The sequence below is a fragment of the Antechinus flavipes genome, chromosome 2, assembly GCF_016432865.1.
Source record: "Antechinus flavipes isolate AdamAnt ecotype Samford, QLD, Australia chromosome 2, AdamAnt_v2, whole genome shotgun sequence".
Classification (NCBI taxonomy): Eukaryota; Metazoa; Chordata; class Mammalia; order Dasyuromorphia; family Dasyuridae; genus Antechinus; species Antechinus flavipes.
This window is the reverse complement of record NC_067399.1, coordinates 465,658,636-465,673,262: the sequence shown is the minus strand read 5'-3', so window position 1 is coordinate 465,673,262 and position 14,627 is coordinate 465,658,636. Positions and strand designations below refer to the sequence as shown.

General features: G+C 38.5%; 1 protein-coding gene across 6 annotated transcripts in view; it reads left to right on the top strand.

The window, feature by feature from the left end:
- DENND1A (DENN domain containing 1A) overlaps positions 1 to 14,627 on the top strand; it is a 687,683-nt gene that overhangs the window by 637,322 nt on the left and 35,734 nt on the right. For 4 of the 6 annotated variants that reach the window (XM_051979612.1, XM_051979614.1, XM_051979611.1 and 1 more), the window contains 2 exons: positions 3,304 to 3,363; positions 13,596 to 13,684. In XM_051979612.1, coding sequence (XP_051835572.1) covers positions 3,304 to 3,363; positions 13,596 to 13,684 — 149 coding nt within the window. The remainder of the gene's footprint in view (positions 1 to 3,303; positions 3,364 to 13,595; positions 13,685 to 14,627) is intronic. The other 2 variants (XM_051979615.1, XM_051979613.1) reach the window with 1 other exon arrangement.

Sequence of the window (14,627 nt, the reverse complement as noted above, 5' to 3'; positions counted from 1 at the left end):
TACACAGCCCTTTCTCACTCAAATCCAATTCACTTGCCTGTCATGACCTCACTCCCTGATGTCCTGGTCCTTTTCGAGAACAAAGGACAAACAACAACAAACCACGTTAATGGTAATTGTGGAGTCAGCAAAGTGTGGGAAGTATGAAGTCCCACGGCAGAGATGAGAATATTCTCTGTTTTGAGCCTCACCTTTCCTTAAGGGACAGTATATGCTGTGTATTGCTTGGATAATACTATTTTCTGGATATTTGTTAGTGAATTCTGTCTTAGCAGCGAGTACTAGAAGTGTGGAGAGTGATAGAGAATTAGATGGGACTCGAGAGAGATGGAGAGATATAGCTCAAAAGTTTGATCGGTATGTGGACCACCTCACTAGGACATTAGGAAATCTGTCTCTTTGTCTCAATAAACTTTACAGGTCTGGGATTAAACTAGATTTTTTTCTAATATCCCTTCTGTCTGTGTGTGGCATTCTGTCCTTTAAAGGCCTTTCTCATGTTCCAAGGTCCTTCTAGATCTTAGATTTGTGTTATTTCCTTGCTAAAATAATATAAATGAAGAATCAAAGTATTTTCATCTACAATTTTTTCCTGGAATAGTATGAGGAAATTTAGGTCCTATATTTTATATACACATGCAAAGACTTATACATATACATGAGAAATACATATATATGTGTGTGTGTGTATACATATATGTATGTATGTATGTATAAGAGATGTAATATGTTAATATCTCAGGTATGGTTTGTATTAGATCAGTGCTTCTTAAACTGTGGATCATGATCCCATATAAGGTTAATTCACCAAATGCGGGGGTTGTAAAAACTTTGGCAACATTAAAAGGTATCAGACATTCCGCCAAGATGTAGCTCTTTATGTAAAAATAAACAAGTACATGGATCTCAATCATATGCAATTTGCTTTCATCTTTAATAAATTATAAAATTATATGTATACCAGAGAATTGTTTTAAAACAAATTTCTTTGGGATTTATTATTGGTAAATGTTTGATTTGTATCCTATTTTATATATCTATTACATACCTGATTTTGTATAAAAATTTCTTGGACAAAATGATTGTGAGTGGAAAAAGTTTGTTTTAGATGATCTCTGAAATCTCTTCCAACTCTGAGATGGTAAGATTCAATGAAATAGTATTTTGACTTAGGGAAAAAAACTATTTTTTCCATTGTTTCCCAAAACTTCTTAGGTTGATGTTAGGATGATGTTAGGGAAAATAGACTGGTGCAGTGAAAAGATCACAAAACCTACAGAGAGCACTTTGAGTGAGTGCTCTACTCTGCTACTAAATTGATGTGTGATATCTGCCAACTAGTGTTATATTCCTGGTCTTCAATTTCTTATTCTATAAATAGAAGAAACTGATCTAGAACATTTTTAGGCTTCTTTTTGGATCTAATATCCCATGTTCTAATGCCCCTTCCAGCTTTGAAATATTAGATTCTATGATTACTATTAAAAAAAAAAAAAAAAAAGGTGGGAGTTTAGGCCAATGCATTATTGTCTAATTGACAGTGAAGGGAGATTAACAGGAAAGAGTTCAATGACTTCTTCCAGGATGTTCAGTAACAGATTCATTTTTGTTGGTTCTTCTTCCAATTGCATCATTAGCAGAGAACCCCTTAAATAAGAATGATGTACCTTAAAAATACGGTTTGACTACACAAAGCTACAATACTTTGCCAACTGATATTCTGAAGATTTCAATGACATTAACTGGACCTGTATATAATTTACACAGCTCAATAAGACTTGGTTATATTTTCATAGAAATATATGCCAATCCAAGTCTACTAATCATTGTATTATTTAAAGTATTTATAATTAGAGCCTTTCAAGTTAGTTAGATTGCACATAGCTTTGGATATTTACTAGCCATAAGACCCTGGGCAACTCACTCAAATTCTGCCTCAGTTTCCTCAGTTTTAAAATGGAATTAATAATCTATCTTAGAGCTATTGTGAAGATCAAATGAAATAGTATTTGTAAAATTCTTAGCACAGTGCCTTGTACCTACTAAGTGTTAATAAATGTTTGTTCCCTTCCTCTTCCCTTTAATCATTTTTTATAAAGTTCAGATAGAAATGTTCCAGTTGTTATCCTATTATCATATGCTTTTATTCTTTTATAATTAACGTTCTATGAACTGTTAAGTAAGTGGATAAAATAACTGCTTTTTGTAGCTTACTTAAAGTATTAGAATATAAGCTTCTCTTATATAGACTCACTGAAAACTTCTTCAGTACAACCACAGTAGCAAATAGGAAAATGGTTATGTAGTCAGCCTCTTGAACTCCTGTGCTAGGTCACGATCTTTTTGAATTTTTTTGTTTGGTTAGTTTTTTAATGCCACATAGCTCAGCAGAATATTTAGTATGGTGATATCTATTTAAAACATTCTAATTTTATATAAATAGTTGTAGCTTTTGTTTGTAAGAATATTCCAGAACCAGTACAGTTTATTAGTTGACTTTTTCAGGATGTTTTGAGGTCTATATTCATAGAATGTGAATTGGTCAGCTGTCCTTCCACGAAGCTTCTGCTATGTAATTCTAGCCAAATGTCTTAAAAGCTATCAAAAGGTGCTAATTAATTACAGCCGGAAATGACATGTTATACACTCAGTACTGTTACTTTGCATAATCTATATTGATCACTAATTTCAGACTCATTAAGAAATAAGCCTTTTGTACTAGTTGGTGCTGAGGACTTCCTCCTGAATTGACCGTCATAAACCTCACCATTTCCATAAACAAATCATTGTTGTTATAGTTGTTGCTGCTGTTGCTACTTAGCCATTTTTATTCTGAGTTTACATTTCTGAGGCAGACAAACTGCTTACTGGAATTGTGTACAGAAAGCATGCCAGTCTTGAGAGTCAGCAGGCGTCCATTTAAGATCCAGCCCCTCCTCCTCCCAACCCTCCTGTCTTTGGGCAGAGCATTTTATTTCTGAGGATCATGTTCCTTATCTATAAAATGGGAATAATAATCTTTTCTCTGCCTACCTCTCAGAGCTGTTGGAAGAAATAATAGATATAAAGCATGTTACAGCCATATAAAAAGTGAGTAGTTTTATGATAATTATGAGTGATAATAATTCCATCAGTTTTCAGGTAGTCCTGGGAGGGATACATTGTCTGGCCCTTTTGATTTCCATAGGAAAAGCTGAAAGCCTTGTTTAAATTTGCCCAATCTAATCTTTTTTTTCCTGGGCTGAACATAAAGAGAATCGAATGCTCGTGGTATATACTGATGGTTTCAGTTTCCACTTCCAGCTTCAAAGACCTTGTCCTCCTCGGCCTCCTCCTCCCAAGATCCAGCGCTGGGCGCAGCCCGTGAGTAGCTGGCAGTTTTGCCTCCCTTGCCTCTGCCTAACACTGCCTGAACCGCACTCACTAACAGCATTACTAAACACTGGCAGTCTGGATTTGCCAGTCAGGCCTCTCCCCCCCGTGTGAATTTCGGATCTCCCCTCTCACTTTTTCTTGACAAGTTCTGCAAGGTGGATGAAAAGGTGGCTGGGCTGCTGCTGTGTGTGCTGTTTCCTTGGCGTGGATTCTGTTTTGATCAGATTCTGGGAGTGGTCTAGTGGAAAGAGCCCTGGATGTGGAATGGGAGGAATAATCCCAGTTCTGACCCAAGGCACTGGAGTTCTCAGTATCCTCCTCTGTAAAACGAATGGGTTGCTAAGAAGGTAATAGGGTATCATAAAAAGAGCATCAGGTTTGGGGTCAAAAGACCTGGGTTTATATCTCGCCTGTGTCCACTTACTAGCCTTATAACTTTGAACATTTCCCCCTGTGTGCCTCAGTTTCCTATTTTGTAAAACAAGGAATAAGGAAAAAATTTGGACTAGATGGCTCAGAGTTTCTGTTTTCAAGTCACACGATTCCCTGACTAATTAATTGTTCTCTCAGATCTCTTCCAGCTCCAAATTGGGACAACATAAGAGAGTAGGAAGAGAGCTAGATTTGGAGTAAGAATACTTGGGTTCAACTTCCAATCTACAATTCACTCTCTGTGCCTCAGTTTCCTTGACTACAAAATAGGCATAGTAATACCTAACTACCTACATCATGGGCTGTTATAAAGAAAATGCTTTGTAAACTTGTATAGAATGTAGAGTTTGCAAAATTGTATAGAGTGCTATATAATTATGAGCTGGAATTATTATTAAATCCTATGATGTTTTAGCCCATGAGCTTTAAATCCATATTTGAAAAGACTTATTTTTTACAAAAGAAGCAAGAGTCTGGCAGCAGAGTCCACAATTTCTCCAAATACTGGTTTGGAAATACATTGGATACCTTCTGTTTTGTAGAAAGTAAACAACATTCAGAGATTGCCAAACCTGCTCAAGTGAAGACAGGTCTTTCTTTGCATTTAGGAGCACTGCAGAAGTAGAATGAACTTCATTTAAAATGCAAGACAAGGAACTATTACAAGATGAATGTGGGGCAGTAAGTTATTTGTAGGGGAGGAAATCATTATAACCTACATTAATAGCATATCTGATTGTTTACTGTCTCTAGGAGGAAGGCAGCGATAGAATTTGGAACTCAAAATTTAAAAAAAAATGTTTTAAGAAATTGTTTTAACATGTAATTGAGGAAAAATAGATATATATATATATATATATTTTAAAACGATGATCTATGTTAGTCATTAAAATGTTAGCTAGAACCTGAAAATAGTTGGAAGAGATCTTAGAACACATAAAAGTATATCTGAAAAGGATCTTAGAATATGAAGTGCTAAAACATAGAACACAGAATGTCAAAACAGAATCTTAAACCCCTCCTTAGAGATCATCTAATCCAGTTCCTTCCCACTGAATGGGCATGGAGTGTGTGTGTGTGTGTGTGTGTGTGTGTGTGTGTGTGTGTTTGTGTGTTGATTGTTTGCTTCCTAAGTGAATAAAAATTTCTAAATCCAGATTCTAGAACTTGTGAAAGCTATGGAGACTGGGAAAGCTATAGAGACAGCGATATGCCAGGGGATCTGGTTCATGAGTATTGCTTCATTTTTAATCATTGATGCATGTTACTCTGTCTCTTTAACATTCCCCTTTTCCATTTTGGGTGTTCCACTATCCGTGAGGCAGATGTCAGTTTCCTTTCTGTTCACAGTGTATATATATGTGACTCTTGGTGAATATAAACGGTTTTATCATGATTATACTGTATGAGTGATGCAAGGTTGAATTTGATGGAATTACAGATTACCTTCAATTAACTGGACAGTAATCAGCTTTGGAAAGTGCATTGAATTGAGCACCAAAATACTTGGGTTTGTATGCTTACTAGTTGGTTGACTTGGTCAAATAAGTTAACTTATCCTGAAATCAGTTTTCTTAGCTATAAAATAAGGTTTGACTAAATTATTCTAAAATACTTTTTCCACTCTAAATCCAACAAATTGGTGCCACCAATTAACTTGAATGATTCTGCTCCCTACTTTTTAGAAGCAGTTGTATGGTACAATGAAGAGCTCAAAAGTTGATATAGGATTTAGAGCTAGAAGGGTAGGTAGATGGTGTTATCCAGTACTTTTATTTACAGAATTCAGGAAATTGAATACCCTCTGATGTTAAGTGACTTGCCTAGGGTCATACAACTGGTAAAATAGTAGAGCTGGGATTCAAACCTAGGTTCCTTAACTCCAAATTCTGTGTTCTGAAACTTGGATTCAAATCCTAGCTCTGACACTTCCAACTCTTGAAACATAGGAAATTCATCAACTCCCATGAGCCTTTCTAGAAGATCAGAATAACAATTGTTTTATACTTTCTACTTCTCCTGATGGTTGTTGGGAAAGTCTTTTGTAAATCTTAAGCATTCTGTAAATGTTTATTATTATTGAAAATACCTTAATAAAAATAGTAACAATAAATAATAATAAACTTCATTCAGAGGACTAAAGAACTAAACCTTTTGCCAACTTTTATAAGCCATAGTTATCCAATGAGTAGCCCTTTGGAATTTTACTCACTGAGGTCTTTGTTAGCATAATCCCTTTAATAATCCTGGAGGTGTGGAGGAGGGGTAGGGAGACATCTCTGGGCAATGTGATTCAGTTGTTTCCATTTGAATCAAAGCAAATCTTGCTGGCTCTATTTAATCTTTCAGCTGCAGTACATTACAGCTGTTGGGATGATCTGTTCATGTCAACTGTTTCTGCTCCCTCTGTGATTGATAACAGGTTAGGAGAGTAAACATTGCCGTAAGAAAAGCACTAGTTGTATTTCAGCTGCGACATTAAAGTGCTGGTGGAACAGAGGATGCTACAGGAGCAAAGTGAGATGATTAGAACGTGCTTCTGCTGCCAAAATGCGTTTATGTTTATGTTGAACCTTATTTGGAACTTATTGTTCTATCCTTTCTCCCTTTCATCCCCTTGGGCAGCATGGTCTGATGGTGTGACCTTGGACAAGTCTTTCTCTGGGCCTTAAAATGAGGAGATTTCTGGACAGTTCATGGGGCAGTGGATAGAGCACCAGCTCTGGACTGAGGAGGACTGGGATTAGAGTGTGTCTCCAGATGCTTGCCACTAGCTATCAAGGGCCCCTGGGCAAGTCACTTAACCCTGGTTGCCCCACCCCCAATAAAAGAGGAGGTTGAAGTAGGGGGCTCCTTAAAGCTGCTTCTAGATCTTGGAAGAAGCAAGAGATGTGTATAACCGGAGTTCCCAAAGGTCCAGAACAGAATCGGTCACCCTAAGAACTCTCACTCTTTGTGACTTAAATGGAAGAGTAAAGTTTATGAGAATCTTGGTAATAGAAACCCTCATGGTTGTAAGCAGGACTGAACATACTCCTTTGTCAAAGCTCCAAAGCTGCCACAGACATGGCTGCTATTGTATAAATGAGATAGAAAGAAAGGGAGACTCATAAGAACCTTCGAACTGGAGGGAAGCTTCATGATCATTATGGCCATTCCACCCCTCATTTTCTAGATAAGGAAACTGAGTCTGCAGAAGGGAGAGGCTTTTTCTGGGTCAAACAGATAGTGATAGAGGGGGAAAGCTCTCCAGCCCAAGATTATTTACTCAAGACCATGTCATCTTCCCTTCTAGAACTTGTGGAGTGCTTTGCTTTCACCAGATATCGTGGGTGCAAGTTTTACCTAGCAAGGCTCATTATATAACCAGCTCCTTTGGTAGAAAGGGCTGGGGCCACAAGATAGGGGAGGGTGGGTGAAGTTGCAGCTTTGTACCTAGTCACCTATGGCTGGAGTTCAAATGTTACCAGGATATTTGGGTTTTCTTTATTTAAAAAAGAAGAAGAAGAAAGCATTGAAAATGTCATCGGTACTAAAGGCTAGTGGGGAGAGGAGGTGGAGAGTGGAGGGGGAAGGCTGACTCTCTCCTGACTGCATGTGAAGCTCTTTATAAGCTTCGTATTTATTATTTCTCTCCCCCTCTCTCCCCATTAAAATCAAATGTACTCGGCGCTTTTGTATTCAATACACATTTAACCCTGCCGACTTAGATTTCTCAGGTTTTAAATCCAGTGGGGAATTGGCTAGTTTCCCAACTTTCCCCTGAAGTCCCCCTTGAACAGGGCTCTAAATCCTTCTTAGCATTTTCTCCCCTGACGCTGCCGGTCTCATAACACTGGTGGGGCCATACGTGTGTATGTTGTTTCCCCCAACCTCCCCCACACACACACACAAAAAGAAAGCAGAACCAGAAAGGTGAAAGTGTTCACAGCATGCTGACAAGCCAGCTTTGCGCATCATCTTCCTATTGCAGCTTAATTAAACACTTTTCCTCTGTATGTATCTCCCTCTGTGTCTGTCTCCCTCTCTGTGTCTCTCTCTCTCCTACTTGCCTTTCCATCCTCTGCCCCTTCATTTCTCTAGCCCTTTCCCCTTGGCCATTGCCTCCTCTTTTCCCTTTCTTCCCTTTTGTGCCTCTCTCTCCATTTCATCTTCATCTCTCCTTCCTTTCTATTCCCTCCCACTTCCCCCTTTCATTCTTGTGTGTCTCTTCCCTTCCTATCCTTAGTTATCTCTTCTCCTCCCCTTCTTTCTTTCCCCTTCTCTCTCCCTCCACTACTGTCCTCCTTTTCTTTCTTTCTCTCCTCTCCACCCTTTCTCTGCCCATCTTTCCCCCTCCTTCGTCTCCCTCTCTGTCCCCCTCTCCTCTGCTTCCCCCCTTCTCCCTCTCTCTGTCCCTCTCTGTCCCCCTCGCCTCTCCCCCTCTCTGTCTGTTTTATCATCCCTAATGAAGCAGTCTCCTCCATCGATCCTGCTGATTGCCAGCCCCATTCCTTTTGTTTGTTGGCACTGAGCCATTCAGCTGCACTCTGACAGCTCAGCTCGTCTAATTAGCTCTGTTGTTCTTTTCCCCATGTTTCACCACGTTGCAAGTTCAGTCGAAGTTGCCACAAACTTAATCCTTCCATTCTAGCTCTAAGTTCACATTCTTAAGCTGCCTTTATTGTAGAAAGGAACAGCCCTGTGTGAGGACTGATCCCCCAGACCTTCACATCTGACCTTTCCTGCAGCCTCCCCACTCCCATCGCCTCCAGGAGCAGCTGCAGGCAGCCTCGCCCCTAGGAGCTTCCCCATCATCCCGGCCCTCCACTTTTTCTTTGAAATAATAACAGCATATCCCATTTCTACAGCACTTTGCTCACCACAACAGAGATTAATAATAATAGTTCCTATCTCTATAGTGCTTTACCATTTACAGAGAATTTTTCTCACCAGACATGTGAGAGAGTGCAAGGAAGATAATCCCTATTAGCAATGTGGTACAGTGGAAAGAATGCTGAATTTCAAGCTCAAAAACCTAGTTTTGAATTCCAGCTCTGACACATATTAGATATATGACCCTGAGTATTCACTCGGTTAACTTCTGGACAAAAATCAGTTAACTTCTCTGAACCTCAGCTTCTTCCATATGGTGGGAATAATTATATTACCTGCTTCACAGGGTAATTATGAATAAAGCACTTTAAATCACCATAGCAAGGTGAATGGTTAAATTTGTTATATACAGGTGGAGAAAACAAGGCTCAAAGAAGTTTTGAGAATAATAGTAATCCTGATTGCTATTGCATTTAGCACTTTTTTCACAGCAACCATGCTATCAAGTGTGATACCACAGCATGATTATTATCCCCATTTTGTAGATAAGGAAACTGAAACAATGCCAACACAGGCCAAACTGTAAGCAAGTCAGTAGGAGTGTCACAGTTTAAATTCAGACCTTACTAACTCCAAACCCATTGCTTTTTCCATCATACCCAAGTTGTCCATCATTCCCAGAGAGTGATAATCCTTGTGTCATTTGCTAGACTTAGGTATACATATTGACAAGGATTTAATAGGATCCAGCCACTGCCTGGGCTAGAAGGGTTTAGGCACAGGTTTAGAATGTGTCTGAGCACATTGAAAAAATCATCAATTCCAGATAGTTATTTTTCCTTTTTTTAATGGGGGGAAAAGTAGAGATGTTGGTATATCCCCATCGTAATTGTTTCCTTCCTCTTCCAACCATCATAGTACAGTAGAAAGAACCCTAAATTTTATAATGATCCAAAGTTGGTGAAGAAATACAAGAATAAGAACAAATTTGGGACTTGGGGTGCAGCTATGGTGGGTGTTTTTTGGTTGGTTGGATTTTCTTTTTCAATAGTTGTGTTTTGAAGGAAAGGAGGATCAAAAAAGGAATAGAAAAAGGTGGCTTAGATTCTGATAACAGAGCACTGACAGAAGGCCGAACCACTCAATTTTTATTTCACTTCTGTTTCTTTGCCAAAGGAAATTATCTTAGTACTACAAAGGGCAGAATGAATAGAGCTAATAGGTGCTTGAAATGCAACATAAATTTTAAAAATGCCAATCTGCCTTCAGTGAATTCAAGTTACAGAGAAAGCGTGAACTACATTCCAGGATGGTGGAAAAACTGGTGGAATTGCCAAACCATTCTGAGGGACCTTCAGGTGACTGAGGAGAGTGGGAAAGATGTCTCACAACTGAAGAAGAACAAATGTCTTGATTCTGAAAAAAGAGAAGAGAGACAGTAGTAAATTAGCACTTCCTTGCCTTTTTTGTGGCATGGGCAATTTTAGCAATAGGATCAAAACCTGTGGACCCCTTTTCAGAATAATGTGTTTAAACGTGTAACATAAAATGCATATGAAATAGAAAATTATATTGACATGTGGTCATCAAAAAAAAATTGTGGAGGTTTTGTTTTGTTTTGTTTTGTTTTCTGAAGTTCATGGACTCAGACCAAGAAACCCTAGCTAAACTGTAGTCTAATCAGCTTGATTTTGTTTCCTGGAAAAATACTAAAAGGATTTTTAAAGGAGTGATCAATGAATATATAGAAAAAGGAGATGGTTTACAAAGAACCAGCATGGCTTGATCCAGCACAAGCCATGTGAGGCTAACTTCAGTCTTTTTTAAACAGTATAGCTAGATTAGAAGATGAGGGGAACACTGCATATTTAGTTTACTTGGTCTTTAGTAAAGTGTTTAACAAAATCTATCACATTGTTATAGACAATATGGAGAAATATGGACCCAGTGATCATCTGATTACATGAATTCATAACTTAACTGAATGGCTGAACTTAAAGAGTAGACAGTAATATGTTGACTATATGCTATGATTTACATAAAAGTACAGATGGTATTCTTTTTTATTTCAGTAATATTTTATTTTTTAAAATACATGTAAAGATAGTTTTCAACATATCTTTTTGCAAAACTTTGTGTTCTGAATTTTTCTTCCTCCCTTCCTTACCTTTCCTCTCCCCAAGACAGCAAGCAATCTGATATGTTAAATATCTAGAGTCCTTTTCAGCATATTTCCATATTTATCATGTTGTGTAAGAAAAATCAGACCAAAACGAAAAAAGAAAGAAAATAACAAAAAAAAAAGGTGAAAAAATTATATGCTTCGATCTACATTGTCTTCATAATTCTGTCTCTGGCTATGACTGGCATTTTCTACATAGATGATATTCTTATCAAATTTTTAGATGACCCAAAGCTAGGAGGCATAACTGGCATGCTGGCCTAAATCTAACAAAATGAATATAATTCCTACAGTTAGATTCAAAAAAACTAGTTTCACAAATACAAAAATGGGAGAAGTGTAAGTGGATAGCACTTTGAAAAGAAAATTGAGGAGGTTAAGTGGCCTTGTAAGTTCAATATTCAGTTTGAAAATGGAGACTTTAAAAGTTAACATGATATGAAGGACATTGGAGGCATTATGACCAAGTGTAGAGAGAATAGACTTCTTCTCAAGTTCTTCAAGTATATGCCAGATGACTACTTACTTGTCACAAAAATTGTAGAAGGAATTCTTATTTGCGTCAGAATGAAGCTGGTGACCAAGTTCACATTTAGTTTGAAGACTTGGGGAATTGCCTTCCTGTGCCACTCCTGTTTCTATCACTTGCTAATTGTTTAACCCTGGGCAAGACATAGCATTTCTCTGACCCTCAGCTTCTCATGTCAGGAAAATGGGAGTAATGATACTTGTTCTGTCTTCCCAGGATAGTTGTCAAGAAAGTTCTTTGTTGGACTTCTAAAAAGTTACTTATGACCTCTCTGAGTCTGTTTCTTTATGCTTTTGATGGTCAAATAATAACTATCCTGCTACTGTATAGTTTTGGTTTGGGGGGGGATTGTATACATGTACACACATATACATATATACACACGTGTGTATATATGTGTATATTTATGTATATGTAATCAGATATATTAGGTATATATAAAGTACATTTTATCCACATGTCAACTATTAATATAACTCTTCTAAAAATGTTTCTCCTCTTTTTTGCACAGTTGAGGGACTATGAGTGTGGAACACTGTATATATCCTACCATACTGTCAGACTTGACTAATGTGTTAGTTCTGATAAGTTTCTTTCTTTTTCTTTTTCTTTTTTATTCCATTTTATAAGGAATGGCTTTCAGAGTAAGGGAGAAAAGAGATATGTCTGAAATTAATGTGATCTAAAAACAAAAGAAGTCAATGGTGTTTTTTTTTAATAACAAAGTTTCAATAACAAATATATGTATATGTATATATACATACATACATAATATGTAGTTTTGAATTTGGAATATATAGCCATTTTGGCCAGAGAGAAACTATGTAGCTCCACAGCTCTTGTTATTTGACCACAACATTATAATAACTCATTTCTATAGTATTTTAAATTTTACAAAGCCTTTTCCTCTTAGCCATCCTAAAAGGTAGTGCAAGAAAGATTCCCATTTAACAGATAGTAAACTTGAGGCTCAAGGAAATTTACATAAATAATATCTGATAGGGCTTAGACTTAGATGAACAACCAATACCCTCTTGAATCAGCAAATATGCAGGATTAAAAAAGATTGTGGAAAACTGAAGAGTATCTAAGAGGGCCATCAGGATGAGGAAGGGCCTCAAGATCATGACAGATGAGGAATAACTGAAGGAACTAGTATACTTAGCCCCTGAAAAACTTTGGAGGGAAGAGAATATGATTGTTGTCTTTAAGTATTTGAAGGACTGTCAGGTGGAAGATGATTCGGCTTATTCTGCTTGGCCCCAGAGGGCAGAACCAGAGCTCCCAGCATCCCATGACTGTTGTGAGGTTAAAATAAGATAACAGATGGAAGGAAATTTGGAAATCTTAAAAAGACATAAACACCTAAGGGCCCTGGTCTGTGTGTTTTATAGTCTTAGGGAGTTACCCTGGGTATTGAATGAAGTAACAAGCCAGACTTGAACACAGGTCTGCCTACTCCAAGAGCAGTTCACTTTCCACTATGCCGTGCTACCTGTGTGATTAATTGCTTGTTGAGGATAGTATTTCACAGGCTACATGAAAGTTTCATATAAGCTACATCTGAATAAAAGCCTCATTCATATGGACAAGCCTAGGAAATTTCTCTCTACTTTTTCCAATTCCTTTGGCCCAGATGTCTTCTTCAAGAGCATTGCTATGAGGATGGTCTTTAAAAATATCACTACTGGGGCAGTTAGATGGCACAGTCGTTAGAGCACCAGCCCTGAAATCAGAAGGACCTGAGTTCAAATCTGGCCTCAGCCCCTTAACATGTCCTGGCTGTGTGACCCTGGGTAAGTCACTTAACCCCAATTGCCTCAGGGGGAAAAATCACTATCAAAATTCCTAGACTCATAGAAAATATTGGATTTCATTTTGCTACTGGTGAAGTGGAAAGAGTGCTGACTTGGACGTCAAAAGATCTGAATTCAAATTCCAATTCTGTTACATATTAGCTGTGTGTGACTTTGAACAAGTCACTACTCCCTGCTAAGACTCAGTTTCCTCCTCTCTGAAGTAAAGGAATTGGACTAGATGAATCTCTAAGGTCCATTCAAATTCTGGATTTCGTGGTCTTAAATGATCAAACATCTCTGAAGTAATAGAATCTTGCTGACATCCAATTGATGTGAGATGTTTGCCTTTTATTCATTGGCAGGTGAGCCATTTTAGCTCTTGAGGGTGCTATTGTCAGACTTTTCCTCTTCCTTTCCAACGTCCCAATTCACTCTGGCTATTTTCTCTTTCTCTGCCTCATAGGTCCGCCCGCCACGACCTCAAGTTGTCAAGCGACCAAAGAGTAACGTCACCATGGAAGGTCGAAGAACTTCAGTGTCAAGCCCTGACCAGTGAGTATGACACACGTTACTCACCTCATCCCGCAGAGTGAGCTCCTTTCCTGTGGATCACATAACTCCCCTTTCCCCTCCTGTGTCCCACCCCCGCTTCCATGAGGTCAGGCTGGGTGTTTCCCCAAAAGGTCGCTCTGGGAGCAGAAGTCTCTTCCCATCATGGTATTGTGTGGGTAGTGTCCGGAGAAAGAGCCCATGGCAGAGGCAGTCTCTCTATGACACGTGGACCCGAGTCTTTTAAGTCGTAGGGCTCAAAAGACACTTTGAAGGAACTTACTTCAGTTTGAATCCGTTTCTCCATTGTTGTCTTGGCAGTGCATAGCAATAGAACTGTCACCATAAATGTTTCCCAGACCAAGGAAGGGGCACAGAAAACTTGCTTAGATTACAATGAAGATTCATATTTTGTTGTTGTTGCTGCTGAACTATATAATACTATTTATGACTCTTTAAAGCTTACAAAGTGTTTTCTTCCCAACAAACCTGTGAGAGAATCAGTATACATCTTCTCCTCTTCCTCCTCTCTTCCTCTCCTTCCTCTTTAGGAAACTAACGTTAAAGGAGAAGTAGGTTAACATTTACTGAATTTTGAGTTGTAAAGGACCTTAGAAATATATTCCGAGACCAGCATTTTTACAGATGAGGAAACTGATACTAGGTGAGGGGAAAGGACTTATACAAGAGCATGTGGTGAGTGTCTGAGCTAGAATTTGAGCCTAGCTCTTCGGTTAATGTCTACAGGCACTAAGGACTTTCCAGCAGAGTCCCTCTTGGGTCTGCCCTGCCTTCAGAGACTTGGAAAGGTTTGGCCAGAACTTAAGTAACTTGCACAGGCACTTAAGTGGTGTGTGTCAGGCTAGACCTGAACGCCGATCATTCCGCTCCAGACTAATGAATGTTGGGCAGTGCTTCCTTGGCTGCATCTATCTCTCTCTGAGCC